The 17,700-nt window shown below is 50.6% G+C and overlaps 1 protein-coding gene across 1 annotated transcript in view; it reads left to right on the forward strand.

Moving 5' to 3' along the window:
* The window catches only part of PCNT (pericentrin), a 474,261-nt gene that overhangs the window by 180,086 nt on the left and 276,475 nt on the right, over positions 1–17,700 (forward strand). The window contains exon 24 of the mRNA XM_063933256.1: positions 6,928–7,090. Within this exon, the coding sequence (XP_063789326.1) occupies positions 6,928–7,090 (163 nt within the window). The remainder of the gene's footprint in view (positions 1–6,927; positions 7,091–17,700) is intronic.

The following is a 17,700-nucleotide window of genomic DNA, read 5'->3' on the forward strand; positions in this document are numbered from 1 at the left end:
TGTGCCTCCAGTGGCACCTTGGGATCTCAATGTAGTTTTGGGATTCCTAAAATCACATTGGTTTGAACCACTCACCACTGTGGACTTAAAATATCTCACATGGAAAGTGGTAATGCTGTTAGCCCTGGCTTCAGCCAGGCGTGTCTCAGAATTGGCGGCTTTATCCTATAAAAGCCCTTACCTAATTTTTCATACGGACAGGGCAGAATTGAGGACTCGTCCTCAATTTCTCCCTAAGGTGGTTTCAGCATTTCACTTAAACCAGCCTATTGTGGTGCCTGCGGCTACTAGGGACTTGGAGGATTCCAAGTTGCTGGACGTAGTCAGGGCCCTGAAAATATGTTTCCAGGACGGCTGGAGTCAGGAAATCTGATTCGCTGTTTATCCTGTATGCACCCAACAAGCTGGGTGCTCCTGCTTCTAAGCAGACGATTGCTCGTTGGATTTGTAGTACAATTCAGCTTGCACATTCTGTGGCAGGCCTGCCACAGCCAAAATCTGTAAAAGCCCATTCCACATGGAAAGTGGGCTCATCTTGGGCGGCTGCCCGAGGGGTCTCGGCTTTACAACTTTGCCGAGCAGCTACTTGGTCAGGGGCAAACACGTTTGCTAAATTCTACAAATTTGATACCCTGGCTGAGGAGGACCTGGAGTTCTCTCATTCGGTGCTGCAGAGTCATCCGCACTCTCCCGCCCGTTTGGGAGCTTTGGTATAATCCCCATGGTCCTTTCGGAGTCCCCAGCATCCACTAGGACGTTAGAGAAAATAAGAATTTACTTACCGATAATTCTATTTCTCATAGTCCGTAGTGGATGCTGGGCGCCCATCCCAAGTGCGGATTGTCTGCATTACTTGTACATAGTTATTGTTACAAAAATCGGGTTATTGTTGTTGTGAGCCATCTTTTCAGAGGCTCCTTCTGTTATCATGCTGTTAACTGGGTTCAGATCACAAGTTGTACGGTGTGATTGGTGTGGCTGGGATGAGTCTTACCCGGGATTCAAAATCCTTCCTTATTGTGTACGCTCGTCCGGGCACAGTATCCTAACTGAGGCTTAGAGGAGGGTCATAGGGGGAGGAGCCAGTGCACACCAGCTAGTCCTAAAGCTTTTACTTTGTGCCCAGTCTCCTGCGGAGCCGCTATTCCCCATGGTCCTTTCGGAGTCCCCAGCATCCACTACGGACTATGAGAAATAGAATTATCGGTAAGTAAATTCTTATTTTCTCTGACGTCCTAGTGGATGCTGGGACTTCCGTAAGGACCATGGGGAATAGCGGCTCCGCAGGAGACTGGGCACAAAAGTAAAAGCTTTAGACTAGCTGGTGTGCACTGGCTCCTCCCCCTATGACCCTCCTCCAAGCCTCAGTTAGATTTTTGTGCCCGAACGAGAAGGGTGCATGCTAGGTGGCTCTCCTGGGCTGCTTAGAAGTAAAAGTTTAAATAGGTTTTTTATTTTCAGTGAGTACTGCTGGCAACAGGCTCACTGCATCGTGGGACTAAGGGGAGAAGAAGCGAACTCACCTGCGTGCAGAGTGGATTGGGCTTCTTGGCTACTGGACATTAGCTCCAGAGGGACGATCACAGGTTCAGCCTGGATGGGTCCCGGAGCCGCGCCGCCGGCCCCCTTACAGAGCCAGAAGAGCGAAGAGGTCCGGAGAAAGCGGCGGCAGAAGACGTTCCTGTCTTCAAATAAGGTAGCGCACAGCACTGCAGCTGTGCGCCATTGCTCTCAGCACACTTCACACTCCGGTCACTGAGGATGCAGGGCGCTGGGGGGGGAGCGCCCTGAGACGCAATAAAACACTATAAAAACCTTATATGGCTAAAGAAATGCATCACATATAGCTCCTGGGCTATATGGATGCATTTAACCCCTGCCAGTTTTCCTGAAAAAAGCGGGAGAAAGGGCCGCCGAGAAGGGGGCGGAGCCTATCTCCTCAGCACACAAGCGCCATTTTCCCTCACAGCTCCGCTGGAAGGACGGCTCCCTGACTCTCCCCTGCTGTCCTGCTACAAGAATCAGGGTAAAACAAGAGAGGGGGGGCACTATTGGCAGCTAATATATAATACAGCAGCTATAACAGGGAGTAACACTTATATAAGGTTATCCCTGCATATATATAGCGCTCTGGTGTGTGCTGGCAAACTCTCCCTCTGTCTCCCCAAAGGGCTAGTGGGGTCCTGTCCTCTATCAGAGCATTCCCTGTGTGTGTGCTGGGTGTCGGTACGATTGTGTCGACATGTATGAGGAGGAAAATGATGTGGAAGCAGAGCAATTGCCTGTGTTAGTGATGTCACCCCCTAGGGAGTCGACACCTGACTGGATGGTCGTATTTAAAGAATTACGTGACAATGTCAGCACTTTGCAAAAAACTGTTGACGACATGAGACAGCCGGCAAATCAGTTAGTGCCTGTTCAGGCGTCTCAGACACCGTCAGGGGCGCTAAAACGCCCGTTACCTCAGATGGTCGACACAGACCCAGACACGGATACTGAATCCAGTGTCGACGGTGAGGAGACAAACGTAATGTCCAGTAGGGCCACACGTTACATGATCACGGCAATGAAGGAGGCATTGAACATTTCTGACACTACAAGTACCACAAAAAAGGGTATTATGTGGGGTGTGAAAAAACTACCAGTAGTTTTTCCTGAATCAGAGGAATTAAATGAGGTGTGTGATAAAGCGTGGGTTTCCCCCGATAAAAAACGGCTGATTTCTAACAAATTATTGGCACTATACCCTTTCCCGCCAGAGGTTAGGGCACGTTGGGAAACACCCCCTAGGGTAGATAAGGCGCTCACACGCTTATCAAAACAAGTGGCGTTACCGTCTCCTGATACGGCCGCCCTCAAGGAGCCAGCTGATAGAAGGCTGGAAAATATCCTAAAAGGTATATACACACATACTGGTGTTATACTGCGACCAGCAATCGCCTCAGCCTGGATGTGCAGCGCTGGAGTGGCTTGGTCGGATTCCCTGACTGAAAATATTGATACCCTGGATAGGGACAGTATTTTATTAACTATAGAGCATTTAAAGGATGCATTACTATATATGCGTGATGCACAGAGGGATATTTGCACCCTGGCATCAAGAGTGAGTGCGATGTCCATTTCTGCCAGAAGGGCGTTATGGACGCGACAGTGGTCAGGTGATGCAGATTCCAAACGACATATGGAAGTATTGCCTTATAAAGGGGAGGAGTTATTTGGGGTCGGTCTATCAGACCTGGTGGCCACGGCAACGGCTGGAAAGTCCACCTTTTTACCCCAGGTCACCTCTCAGCAGAAAAAGACACCGTCTTTTCAAACTCAGTACTTTCGTTCCTATAAGAACAAGCGAGCAAAAGGCCACTCATTTCTGCCCCGGGGCAGAGGAAGAGGAAAAAGACTGCACCAGGCAGCCTCTTCCCAGGAGCAGAAGCCCTCCCCCGCTTCTGCCAAGTCTTCAGCATGACGCTGGGGCTTTACAAGCGGACTCAGGCACGGTGGGGGCCCGTCTCAAAAATTTCAACGCGCAGTGGGCTCACTCGCAAGTGGACCCCTGGATCCTGCAGGTAGTATCACAGGGGTACAAATTGGAATTCGAGACGTCTCCCCCTCGCCGATTCCTGAAGTCTGCTCTTCCAACGCCTCCCTCCGACAGGGAGGCAGTATTGGAAGCTATTCACAAGCTGTATTCCCAGCAGGTGATAATCAAGGTACCCCTCCTACAACAGGGAAAGGGGTATTATTCCACGCTGTTTGTGGTACCGAAGCCGGACGGCTCGGTGAGACCAATTTTAAATCTGAAATCCTTGAACACTTACATAAAAAGGTTCAAATTCAAGATGGAATCACTCAGAGCAGTGATAGCGAACCTGGAAGAAGGGGACTATATGGTATCTCTGGACATCAAAGATGCTTATCTCCATGTCCCAATCTTCCCTTCTCACCAGGGGTACCTCAGGTTTGTGGTTCAAAACTGTCATTATCAGTTTCAGACGCTGCCGTTTGGATTGTCCACGGCACCCCGGGTCTTTACCAAGGTAATGGCCGAAATGATGATTCTTCTTCGAAGAGAAGGCGTCTTAATTATCCCTTACTTGGACGATCTCCTGATAAGGGCAAGATCCAGGGAATAGTTAGAGTTCGGAGTAGCACTGTCTCAGGTAGTGCTACGTCAGCACGGGTGGATTCTAAATATCCCAAAATCACAGCTGATTCCAACAACACGTCTACTGTTCCTGGGGATGATTCTGGACACAGTCCAGAAAAAGGTGTTTCTCCCGGAGGAGAAGGCCAGGGAGTTATCCGAGCTAGTCAGGAACCTCCTAAAACCAGGCCAAGTGTCAGTGCATCAATGCACGAGAGTCCTGGGAAAAATGGTGGCTTCTTACGAAGCAATTCCATTCGGAAGATTCCATGCAAGAACTTTTCAGTGGGATCTGCTGGACAAATGGTCCGGATCGCATCTTCAGATGCATCAGCGGATAACCCTATCTCCAAGGACTAGGGTGTCTCTCCTGTGGTGGTTACAGAGTGCTCATCTTCTAAAGGGCCGCAGATTCGGCATTCAGGATTGGATGCTGGTGACCACGGATGCCAGTCTGAGAGGCTGGGGAGCAGTCACACAGGGAAGAAATTTCCAGGGCTTGTGGTCAAGCATGGAAACGTCTCTTCACATAAATATCCTGGAACTAAGGGCCATTTACAATGCCCTAAGTCAAGCAAGGCCTCTGCTTCAAGGTCAGTCGGTATTGATCCAATCGGACAACATCACGGCAGTCGCCCACGTCAACAGACAGGGCGGCACAAGAAGCAGGAGGGCAATGGCAGAAGCTGCAAGGATTCTCCGCTGGGCGGAAAATCATGTGGTAGCACTGTCAGCAGTGTTCATTCCGGGAGTGGACAACTGAGAAGCAGACTTCCTCAGCAGACACGACCTCCACCCGGGAGAGTGGGGACTTCACCCAGAAGTCTTCCAAGTGATTGTAAACCGTTGGGAAAAACCAAAGGTGGACATGATGGCGTCCCGTCTCAACAAAAAACTGGACAGATATTGCGCCAGGTCAAGGGACCCTCAGGCAATAGCGGTGGACGCTCTGGTAACACCGTGGCTGTACCAGTCGGTGTATGTGTTCCCTCCTCTGCCTCTCATACCCAAAGTACTGAGAATCATAAGAAGGAGAGGAGTAAGAACTATACTCGTGGCTCCGGATTGGCCAAGAAGAACTTGGTACCCGGAACTGCAAGAGATGCTCACGGAGGACCCGTGGCCTCTACCTCTCAGAAAGGACCTGCTCCAGCAGGGACCTTGTCTGTTTCAAGACTTACCGCGGCTGCGTTTGACGGCATGGAGGTTGAACGCCGGATCCTGAAGGAAAAAGGCATTCCAGATGAAGTCATCCCTACCCTGGTCAAGGCCAGAAAGGATGTAACCGCAAAACATTATCACCGCATTTGGCGGAAATATGTTGCGTGGTGTGAGGCCAAGAAGGCCCCTACAGAGGAATTTCAACTGGGTCGTTTCCTGCATTTCCTGCAAACAGGACTATCTATGGGCCTAAAATTAGGGTCCATTAAGGTTCAAATTTCGGCCCTGTCAATCTTCTTCCAAAAAGAACTGGCTTCAGTGCCTGAAGTTCAGACGTTTGTCAAAGGGGTACTGCATATACAGCCTCCTTTTGTGCCTCCAGTGGCACCTTGGGATCTCAATGTAGTGTTGAGTCTCCTAAAATCACATTGGTTTGAACCACTCACCACTGTGGAATTGAAATATCTCACATGGAAAGTGGTCATGCTGTTAGCCCTGGCTTCAGCCAGGCGTGTCTCTGAATTGGCGGCTTTATCATATAAAAGCCCTTACCTAATTTTTCATTCAGACAGGGCAGAACTGAGGACTCGCCCTCAATTTCTCCCTAAGGTGGTTTCAGCGTTTCACATGAACCAGCCTATTGTGGTACCTGCGGCGACTAGGGACTTGGAGGACTCCAAGTTGCTGGACGTAGTCAGGGCCCTGAAAATATGTTTCCAGGACGGCTGGAGTCAGAAAATCTGACTCGCTGTTTATCCTGTATGCACCCAACAAGCTGGGTGCTCCTGCTTCTAAGCAGACAATTGCTAGTTGGATTTGTAGTACAATTCAGCTTGCACATTCTGTGGCAGGCCTGCCACAGCCAAAATCTGTAAAAGCCCATTCCACACGGAAAGTGGGCTCATCTTGGGCGGCTGCCCGAGGGGTCTCGGCTTTACAACTTTGCCGAGCAGCTACTTGGTCAGGGGCAAACACGTTTGCTAAATTCTACAAATTTGATACCCTGGCTGAGGAGGACCTGGAGTTCTCTCATTCGGTGCTGCAGAGTCATCCGCACTCTCCCGCCCGTTTGGGAGCTTTGGTATAATCCCCATGGTCCTTACGGAAGTCCCAGCATCCACTAGGACGTCAGAGAAAATAAGAATTTACTTACCGATAATTCTATTTCTCGTAGTCCGTAGTGGATGCTGGGCGCCCATCCCAAGTGCGGATTGTCTGCAATACTTGTATATAGTTATTGTTACAAAAAAATCGGGTTGTTTATTGTTGTGAGCCATCTTTTCAGAGGCTCCTACGTTTATCATACTGTTAACTGGGTTCAGATCACAGGTTGTACGGTGTGATTGGTGTGGCTGGTATGAGTCTTACCCGGGATTCAAAATCCTTCCTTATTATGTACGCTCGTCCGGGCACAGTATCCTAACTGAGGCTTGGAGGAGGGTCATAGGGGGAGGAGCCAGTGCACACCAGCTAGTCTAAAGCTTTTACTTTTGTGCCCAGTCTCCTGCGGAGCCGCTATTCCCCATGGTCCTTACGGAAGTCCCAGCATCCACTACGGACTACGAGAAATAGAATTATCGGTAAGTAAATTCTTATTATAACCTCTATAATATGTCTTTATGCAGGTAGAGGAGACTCGTGAAATGCAGAAAAGTTTTGAGGAGGAGTTTAAAAGCAGGAACCAGGACATGGCTCAAGTGGTGATCCAGAATCAAGACCTGGTAAAACAACTTGCCCAGGAGACTGAGGAAAAGAATCATCTGCAAATGGAACTGTACAAAGCCCAGGGTAAGGAGAGAGACCAATTGGTGAAACAGGGCAGAACGATGAGTAAAACAGGGCAGAACGATGAGTTCAATGTTTCTCTTACGCCCTAGAGGATGCTGGGGACTCCAAAAGGACCATGGGATATAGACGGGATCCGCAGGAACATAGGCACACTAAAAGACTTAAGACTGGGTGTGAACTGGCTCCTCCCTCTATGCCCCTCCTCCAGACCTCAGTTAGACTTTGTGCCCAGGAGTGATGGGTCACACACTAGGGGAGCTCTACTGAGTTTCTCTAGAAAATACTTTTGTTAGGTTTTTTTATGTTCAGGGAGACCTGCTGGCTACAGGCTCCCTGCAGCGTGGGAGTGAGGGGAGAGAAGCAGGACCTACTTCTGTGAGTTTCAAGGCTTCTGCTTCTCGGCTACTGCACACCATTAGCTGCAGAGGGTTCGATCACTTGGTGCGCCTAGCTGCTTGTTCCCGGAGCCACGCCGTCCATCCCCTCACAGAAGCCAGAAGAAAGAAGTCGGGTGAGTATGAGAAGATCAGAAGACATCAGGACGGCAGAAGACTTCAGAGACGGCAGGTACAGCACAGCGGTCACGCTGTGCTCCATGCTCCCACACACTTCACCAACGGTATTTAAACTGGGTGCAGGGCGCTGGGGGGGGGGCACCTTGGGCAGCATGTCACTGAAGTCCTTGGGGCGGCATATGGATCCTGAGTGCTTCGGCACTCATCAAAGACCCCCGCCGGCATTTTTAAATTTTTTGAATTTGGCGGGCCGAAGCGCGCCGGGAAGGGGGCGGAGCTTCGGTCTGCAGATCACCGGCGCCATTTTCTCTGCTCCACGAGGCGGTCAGAGAGAGACGCTGCGGAGGACCTCCACGATCCTGCATTTACAAGTAAAACGGGGGCTTTTTTACTAAAGGGGGCTGCAGTACCGGGTGCTTGTTAAGGTGAACAGCGCTGGGCACATATATCGTGTGTTGCGATATATGGGCGCTGGGGTGTGAGCTGGCATACTCCCTCTGTGTCCTTTATCTGGCTTCTCCTATAGGCCTGTCACCTAACAGGGACATTCTAGGTGTTGTGTGGTGTCGGTACTCTGTGTCGACATGTCTGAGGCTGAAACTTATTCACCGGAGGAGCTTATTGGGGGAGTAGATGCAGGGCTAGACTTGGAAATGTCGACGCAGCCGGCTCCAGATTTAATGACATTGCTGAGTACGTTAAACTCGAGTGTAACTTCATTGACAAAAAGGTTAGATAATTCTGAGGAGCAGACCCAGGTATGGAGAAGGTCCATGGAAGAGGCTTTGTCTCAGGTTCAAACCCCATCTGGGTCCCAAAAGCGGCCATTTAATCAAGTGGGGGATACTGATACCGACACGGAATCTGATTCTGAGGTCGATTTCACTGAGGCTGCGTTACATCCCCGTTTAGTTAAGAGTATTCAGTACATGATTGTGGCTATAAAAGACGTTTTGCACATTTCTGATGAACCTGCGGTACAGGAAACAAGGATTTGCTTGTTCAAGGGTAAAAAACCTGAGGTAAAATTTCCTCCTTCTCATGAAATGAATACTCTTTGCGAAAGGGCTTGGGAGTCGCCGGATAAGAAATGGCAGATTCCCAAGAGGATTTACATGGCATATCCCTTTCCCACTGATGACAGGGAAAAATGGGAGACTTCTTCAACTGTTGACAAAGCTTTATCTCGTTTGTCTAAGAAGGTGGCGCTTCCGTCTCCAGACACAGCAGCTCTTAAAGATCCGGCGGATCGCAAGCTGGAGACGTCTCTGAAGTCCATTTTCACTAATTCGGGTGCATTGCTCAGACCTGCTGTGGCGTCGGTATGGGTGAGTAGTGCCATTGCTAAATGTGCTGAAAATGTAGCAAATGATATAGATACTCTGGAAAAAGATAATGTACTGCTAACTCTTGGTTATATGAGACGCTGCTGATTACATAAAGGATGTGGCAAGGGACATCTGTCTCTTAGGTTCAAGAACCAATGCCATGTCGATATCAGCCAGGAGGGCCCTGTGGATCCATCAATGGAACGCGGATGCCGACTCCAAGAAAAATATGGAAGCGCTCCCATTCAAAGGTACTGTCTTATTCGGGGACGGCTTGGCTGACCTGGTCTCGACCGCGACGGCGGGTAAGTCCTCTTTTCTCCCTTATGTTCACACACAACAGAAAAAGGCACCACATCAACAGATGCAGTCCTTTCGTCACAACAAATACAGGCGTGGAAAAGGCTCGTCCTTCCTTTCTTCAAAAGGTAGAGGGAGGGGGAGGAGATCTCCTGCAGGGTCAAACGCCCAGGACCAAAAGTCCTCCCTTGCTGCTACCAAGCCCACAGCATGACGCTGTGGCTTCCCTGGGGGAGTCCGAACTGGTGGGGGGCCGTCTACAAAGTTTCAGTCAGGTCTGGTTGCGATCAGGCCTGGATCCCTGGATACTAGAGATCGTGTCTCGGGGATACAAACTGGAGTTTCAGGAGATGCCCCCTCACCGGTTCTTCATTTCGGCATTACCAGTCGGGCTTCCGGACAGAGAGGTAGTGCTGGCAGCAATTCAAAAACTGTGTCTGCAGAGGGTCATTGTTCCCGTTCCCTCTTCTCAGAGGGGGGAGGGGTTCTACTCGAGCCTCTTTGTGGTGCCGAAACCGGACGGTTCGGTCAGACCAATTCTAAATTTAAAATCCCTCAATCCATACTTGAAAGTGTTCAAGTTCAAGATGGAAACCCTTCGAGCTGTCATCTCCAGCCTGGAAGGGGGGGATTTTCTGGCGTCAGTCGACATAAAGGATGCCTACTTACATGTTCCGATATATCCTCCGCATCAGGCTTTCCTCAGGTTTGCGATACAGGATTGTCATTACCAATTTCAGACGTTGCCGTTTGGCCTATCCACGGCTCCGAGGATTTTCACCAAAGTCATGGCGGAAATTATGGTGCTGCTTCGCAAACAAGGGGTTTCAATTATCCCGTACTTGGACGATCTCCTGATAAGGGCGCGATCCAAGGAACGATTGCTGACGAGTGTGGAGTTGTCTCTATCGGTCCTGCAACAACACTGTTGGGTCCTCAATTTGCCAAAATCGCAGTTGATTCCGACCACTCGGCTTTCGTTTCTGGGCATGATTCTGGATACGGAGTTGCAGAAGGTATTCCTTCCAGAAGAAAAGGCTCGGGAATTGCAGACGATGGTCAGGGAACTTCTAAGGCCATCAAGTGTGTCAGTACATCATTGTACTCGGGTTCTGGGGAAGATGGTTGCTGCGTACGAAGCCATACCATACGGCAGATTTCACGCCTGTGTGTTTCAGTGGGACTTGCTGAGCAAATGGTCAGGGTCTCATCTACACATTCACCAGAAGATCAGTCTGTCTCCCAGAACCAGAATCTCTCTCCTATGGTGGCTACAAGTGGATCACCTCCTGGGGGGACGCCGATTCGGTATCCAGGAGTGGGTACTTCTGACAACAGATGCAAGTCTCCGGGGCTAGGGCGCAGTCACCCAAGGAAGAAATTTCCAGGGAAAATGGTCGCCCCAGGAAGCCTGTCTCCACATAAACGTTCTAGAGTTAAGAGCCATTTACAACGGCCTGCTCCAAGGAAGAAGTCTTCTTCAGGGTCATCCGGTCCTGGTACAGTCAGACAACATCACAGCGGTGGCCCATGTAAACCGGCAAGGCGGAACAAAGAGCAGAGCGGCAATGGCGGAGTCAACAAAGATACTTTGCTGGGCGGAACAACACCTCAGCGCACTGTCAGCGGTTTTCCTTCCAGGGGTGGACAACTGGGAAGCGGATTTTCTCAGCAGACACTATCTTCATCCGGGAGAATGGGCTCTGCACCAAGAAGTTTTTGCAGAAGTGACAGGTCGCTGGGGAATTCCGATGATAGACATGATGGCGTCTCGGCTCAACAAGAAGCTCCCGAGATATTGTTCCAGGTCAAGGGACCTACAGGCCCCAGCAGTGGACGCCCTGGTGTCTCCGTGGATCTTCCGGTCGGTGTATGTGTTCCCTCCTCTTCCTCTCATTCCAAAGGTGCTGGCGATCATTCGTCGAACAAGGGTTCAGGCAATTCTCGTCGTTCCAGACTGGCCAAGAAGGGCCTGGTACCCGGATCTTCAGAACTTGCTAGTGGAGGATCCTTGGCCGCTTCCTCTAAGGGAGGATCTGTTGTTACAGGGTCCATGCGTGTTTCCAGACTTACCGCGGCTGCGTTTGACGGCATGGAGGTTGAGCGCCAGATCTTAGCTCGCAAGGGGATTCCCAGGGAGGTCATTCCGACTCTCATTAAGGCTCGGAAAGAGGTTACGGCAAAACATTATCACCGTATTTGGAGGAAATACGTTTCCTGGTGTGAGGTTAAAAAGGCCCCTGCGGAGGATTTTCACTTGGGTCGTTTTCTCCATTTTCTACAGGCGGGAGTAGATGCTGGCCTGAAGTTGGGTTCCATCAAGGTGCAGATTTCAGCTTTGTCTATTTTCTTTCAACGAGAGTTAGCTACCATCCCTGAGGTGCAGACTTTTGTGAAGGGGGTGATGCATATCAATCCACCGTTTGTACCGCCTGTAGCCCCGTGGGACCTTGAGGTTGTCCTGCGATTCCTTATGTCCTCCTGGTTTGAACCTTTGCGGAAGGTTGAATTAAGATTTCTCACTTGGAAGGTGGTTATGCTGTTGGCGCTGGCATCTGCCAGACGGGTTTCGGAATTAGCGGCTTTATCGCAGAAGAGTCCGCATTTGATATTTCATGCGGATAGGGCGGATTTGAGGACTCGTCCACAGTTTCTACCAAAAGTGGTTTCGTCATTTCACATTAACCAGCCTATTGTAGTTCCGGTAGCTTCGGATGTTGTGGCTATTCCAAAATCACTGGATGTTGTAAGAGCGCTAAAGGTTTACGTTGCTAGGACAGCTGTTACTAGAAAAACTGAAGCGTTGTTTGTTTTGTATACAGCAAACAAGGTTGGTCATCCAGCGTCAAAACAAACTATTGCTCGCTGGATTTGTAATACGATCCAACAGGCTTATTCTTCGGTGGGGTTACCAGTGCCGAAGGTGGTTAAAGCCCATTCTACCAGAAAGGTGGGTTCATCTTGGGCGGCTGCCCGAGGTGTCTCGGCACTTCAGCTTTGCCGAGCAGCTACTTGGTCGGGTTCGAACACTTTTGCTAAATTCTATAAGTTCGATACGCTGGCCGAGGAGGACCTGGCGTTTGCTCAGTCGGTGCTGCAGAGTCCTCCGCACTCTCCCGCCCGTTCTGGAGCTTTGGTATAATCCCCATGGTCCTTTTGGAGTCCCCAGCATCCTCTAGGACGTAAGAGAAAATAGGATTTTGGTACTCACCGTTAAATCCTTTTCTCCTAGTCCGTAGAGCAGGGGTGGCCAACCAGTCAGAGGCAAAGAGCCAGAAAAGATCCGTAGTAAAGGGAAAGAGCCACTATCATGCGCGCGCCCAAAAATGGGGGCTTCGCCTAGTTTTCACAAAGCCACACCCCATTTTTGTGCGCGCACCTTTCGGTATGACATTTGTAGGAGTATGAGCTTGTGTCATAGCCCCATTTTTAGTCATGTTGTACAGTGCCACATACATATAAAAATGCCAAAAAATGGGTGCCTCCACAGTGCCAGATACATATAACACCCCCACAGTGCCAGATACACATATCTCCACACAGTGCCAGATAAATATATGCCCCCAGTGCCAGATACACATGCCCCCACAGTGCCAGATACACATGCCCCCACAGTGCCAACTATGCCCCCAGTGCCAGATACACATGCCCCCACAGTGCCAGATATGCCCCCAGTGCAGATACACATGTCCACACAGTGCCAGCTATGCCCTCAGTGCAAATACACATGTTCTTAGTGCCAGATATGCCCCCAGTGCAGATACACATGTCCTAACAGTTCCAGATATGCCCCCAGTGCCAGATACACATATCACCACAGTGCCAGATATGCCTCCAGTGCAGATACACATGTCCTAACAGTGCCAGATATGCCCCCAGTGCCAGATACACATGTCCTAACAGTGCCAGATATGCCCCCAGTGCCAGATACACATCCCCACAGTGCCAGATATGCCCCCAGTGCAGATACACATGTCCACACAGTGCCATCTATGCCCCCAGTGCAGATACACATGTCCTTACAGTACCAAATATGCCCCCAGTGCAGATACACACGTCTTTACAGTGCCAGATATGCCCCCCAGTGCCAGATACACATGTCCTAACAGTGCCAGATATGCCCCCAAGTGCCAGATACACATGTCCTAACAGTGCCAGATATGCCCCCAAGTGCCAGCTATGCCCCCCAGTGCCAGATACTCATGTCCTTACAGTGCCAGATACACATGTCCTCACAGTGCCAGATATGCCCCACAGTGCCAGCTATGCCCCCAGTGCAGATCCACATGCCTCCACAGTGCCAGCTATGCCACCAGTGCAGATCCACATGCCCCCACAGTGCCAGGTATGCCCCCAGTGCAGATTTACATGCCCCCACAGTGCCAGGTATGCCCCCAGTGCAGATCCACGTCTCCCAGTGCCAGGTATGCCTCCATTGGAGATCCACATGCCCCCACAGTGCCAGGTATGCCCCCCAGTGTAGATCCACATGCCCCCACAGTGCCAGCTATGCCCCCAGTGCAGATTTACATGCCCCACAGTGCCAGGTTTGCCCCCAGTGCAGATCCACATGCCCCCACAGTGCCAGGTATGCCCCCAGTGCAGATTTACATGCCCCCACAGTGCCAGATATACCCCCAGTGCAGATCCACATGCCTCCCAGTGCCAGGTATGCCCCCATTGGAGATCCACATGCCCCCACAGTGCCAGGTATGCCCCCAGTGCAGATCCACATGTCTCCCAGTGCCAGGTATGCCCCCATTGGAGATCCACATGCCCCCACAGTGCCAGGTATGCCCCCCAGTGTAGATCCACATGCCCCCACAGTGCCAGCTATGCCCCCAGTGCAGATTTACATGCCCCACAGTGCCAGGTTTGCCCCCAGTGCAGATCCACATGCCCCCACAGTGCCAGGTATGCCCCCAGTGCAGATTTACATGCCCCCACAGTGCCAGATATACCCCCAGTGCAGATCCACATGCCTCCCAGTGCCAGGTATGCCCCCATTGGAGATCCACATGCCCCCACAGTGCCAGGTATGCCCCCCAGTGTAGATCCACATGCCCCTACAGTGCCAGCTATGCCCCCAGTGCAGATCCCCCCCCCCCTTCCCCCAAGTGCTGCTCACCATTGTTGTGCTGCTGTCAGGAGAGGGGAGGAGAGCGCGCGCCTCTCCTGTTCCTGTGACTCAGGCGGCGGTGTGTATCTTAAATTCAGCGCCGGCCCGTGAGCCAATCAGAGCTCGCGGTCCGGCAGCCAATCAGGAGCTTAGCTGCCGGACAGCGAGCTCTGATTGGCTCATGTCCAGGCACCGCCGCAGGAGTCACAGGGGCTGGAGGGACTCGTGCTGCGTCCTCCCCTCTCCTCACGCTGGAGATAACACACAGCAACTTCTAAGCTTTATTAGAAGTTGCTGTGTGTCGGGCAGCGGTGGCCGGGAGCGGATCGAGCCGCATGCGGCGGATGAAAGAGCCGCATGCTGCTCGAGAGCCGCGGGTTGGCAACCGCTGCCGTAGAGGATGCTGGGCGCCCGTCCCAGTGCGGACTATTACTTGCATTATGTGAACTTACTTACTGTTGAGTTGGTTGTACACGACTTGTGTGTTTTGTTACAGCTGGTTGCTGGAGTTTTTACATTTACGGTTATCTGTTTTTGGTGTTATTCCGGTTGGGCGGAATGTCTTTGGTGTGGGCTGGTATGTTGGGTAGCCCTTAGTTTAAACAAAATCTTTCCTTGTACTGTCCATCTCTCCTGGGCACAGTTCCTATAACTGAGGTCTGGAGGAGGGGCATAGAGGGAGGAGCCAGTTCACACCCAGTCTTAAGTCTTTTAGTGTGCCTATGTTCCTGCGGATCCCGTCTATACCCCATGGTCCTTTTGGAGTCCCCAGCATCCTCTACGGACTAGGAGAAAAGGATTTAACGGCGAGTACCAAAATCCTATTTTTTCATTTCACGGAGCTAACTGTTATTTATTGCATCTCTTGTCCTGTTTCCTTTGGACAATTGCCACTTAATTAAATTCTTTGTTATGTTTTGAACTACACTTATGTCTATCTCTCTGTAGACACTCTAGCACCTGTAACTCCATCTCTCCTCTTTTGTGTCCCTTTGTGAGGGATTTTACTCTTCATGGGTTAGTGACCTCAGATTTCTTCTTCAGGGTCCATAGGCATCCACAGGGATGACATTGGGGTATGGTGGTGGTGACCAGGAACAGCCACCAAACAGTTAAGCTATTGATCCCAAGATCCACTGGTCCTTTTCCCTTATACCCCGCCCACAGGCTCCTCCGTTTTCGTTTGGTGCCAGCAAGCGCTGGTCACCTTTATAACAGTGGGGCTGCTTTTAAGCAGTCAATGCTTTATTTTTTTTATTTACTTTTCTCTATCGTCCTAAGTGGATGCTGGGGTTCCTGAAAGGACCATGGGGAATAGCGGCTCCGCAGGAGACAGGGCACAAAAAAGTAAAGCTTTTACCAGATCAGGTGGTGTGCACTGGCTCCTCCCCCTATGACCCTCCTCCAGACTCCAGTTAGATTTTGTGCCCGAACGAGAAGGGTGCAATCTAGGTGGCTCTCCTAAAGAGCTGCTTAGAGAAAGTTTAGCTTAGGTTTTTTTACTTTACAGTGAGTCCTGCTGGCAACAGGATCACTGCAACGAGGGACTTAGGGGAGAAGTAGTGAACTCACCTGCGTGCAGAGTGGATTTGCTGCTTGGCTACTGGACACTCAGAGGGACGATCACAGGTACAGCCTGGATGGTCACCGGAGCCGCGCCGCCGGCCCCCTTGCAGACGCTGAAGAGAGAAGAGGTCCAAAATCGGCGGCTGAAGACTCCTGAGTCTTCATAAAGGTAGCGCACAGCACTGCAGCTGTGCGCCATTTTCCTCTCAGCACACTTCACACAACAGTCACTGAGGGTGCAGAGCGCTGGGGGGGGCGCTCTGAGAGGCAAATAAAAACCTTATTAGAGGCAAAAAATACCTCACATATAGCCCACAGAGGCTATATGGAGATATTTAACCCCTGCCTAACTTCAAAAATAGCGGGAGACGAGGCCGCCGAAAAAGGGGCGGGGCCTATCTCCTCAGCACACAGCGCCATTTTCTCTCACAGAAAAGCTGGAGAGAAGGCTCCCAGGCTCTCCCCTGCACTGCACTACAGAAACAGGGTTAAAACAGAGAGGGGGGGCACTGATTTTGGCGATATTGTATATATATAAAAGATGCTATAAGGGAGAAACACTTATATAAGGTTGTCCCTATATAATTATAGCGTTTTTGGTGTGTGCTGGCAGACTCTCCCTCTGTCTCCCCAAAGGGCTAGTGGGTCCTGTCCTCTGTCAGAGCATTCCCGGTGTGTGTGCTGTGTGTCGGTACGTGTGTGTCGACATGTATGAGGACGATGTTGGTGAGGAGGCGGAGAAATTGCCTGTAATGGTGATGTCACTCTCTAGGGAGTCGACACCGGAATGGATGGCTTATTTAGAGAATTACGTGAGAATGTCAACACGCTGCAAGGTCGGTTGACGACATGAGACGGCCGACAATCTATTAGGACCGGTCCAGGCGTCTCAGAAACACCGTCAGGGGTTTTAAAAACGCCCATTTACCTCAGTCGGTCGACACAGACACAGACACGGACACTGAATACAGTGTCGACGGTGAATAAACAAACGTATTTCTCATTAGGGCCACACGTTAAGGGCAATGAAGGAGGTGTTACGTGTTTCTGATACTACAAGTACCACAAGAAAGGGTATTATGTGGGAGTGAAAAAACTACCTGTAGTTTTTCCTGAATCAGATAAAATAAAATGAAGTGTGTGATGATGCGTAGGGTTACCCCGATAGCAAATATTGGCGTTATACCCTTTCCCGCCAGAAATTAGGGTACGTTGGGAAACACCCCTTAGGGTGATAAGGCGCTCACACGCTTATCAAGTGGCGTTACCGTCTCCAGATACGGCCGCCCTCAAGGAGCCAGCTGATAGGAAGCTGGAAAAATATCCTAAAAAGTATATACACACATACGGTGGTTATACTGCGACCAGCGATCGCCATCAGCCTGGAGATGCAGTGCTGGGTTGGCTTGGTCGGATTCCCTGACTGAAAATATTTTATTCATGTAGAGCATTTAATAGGATGCATTCTATATATATGTATGTGAGATGCACAGAGGGATATTTGCTCTCTGGCATCAAGATAAGTGCGTTGTCCATATCTCCCAGAAGATGTCAGGGACACGACAGTGGTCAGGTGATACAGATCCCATACGGCAGATGGAAGTATTGCTGTATAAAGGGAAGGAGTTATTTGGGGGTCGGTCCATCGGACCTGGGGACCACAGCAACAGCTGGGAAATCCAACCTTTTTTACCCCAAGTTACATCTCAGCTAAAAAAGACACCGTCTTTTCAGCCTCAATCTTTCCTTTCCCATGAGGGCATGCAGGCAAAAGGCCAGTCA

This window comes from Pseudophryne corroboree, chromosome 7, assembly GCF_028390025.1.
Source record: "Pseudophryne corroboree isolate aPseCor3 chromosome 7, aPseCor3.hap2, whole genome shotgun sequence".
NCBI classification, from domain to species: domain Eukaryota; kingdom Metazoa; phylum Chordata; class Amphibia; order Anura; family Myobatrachidae; genus Pseudophryne; species Pseudophryne corroboree.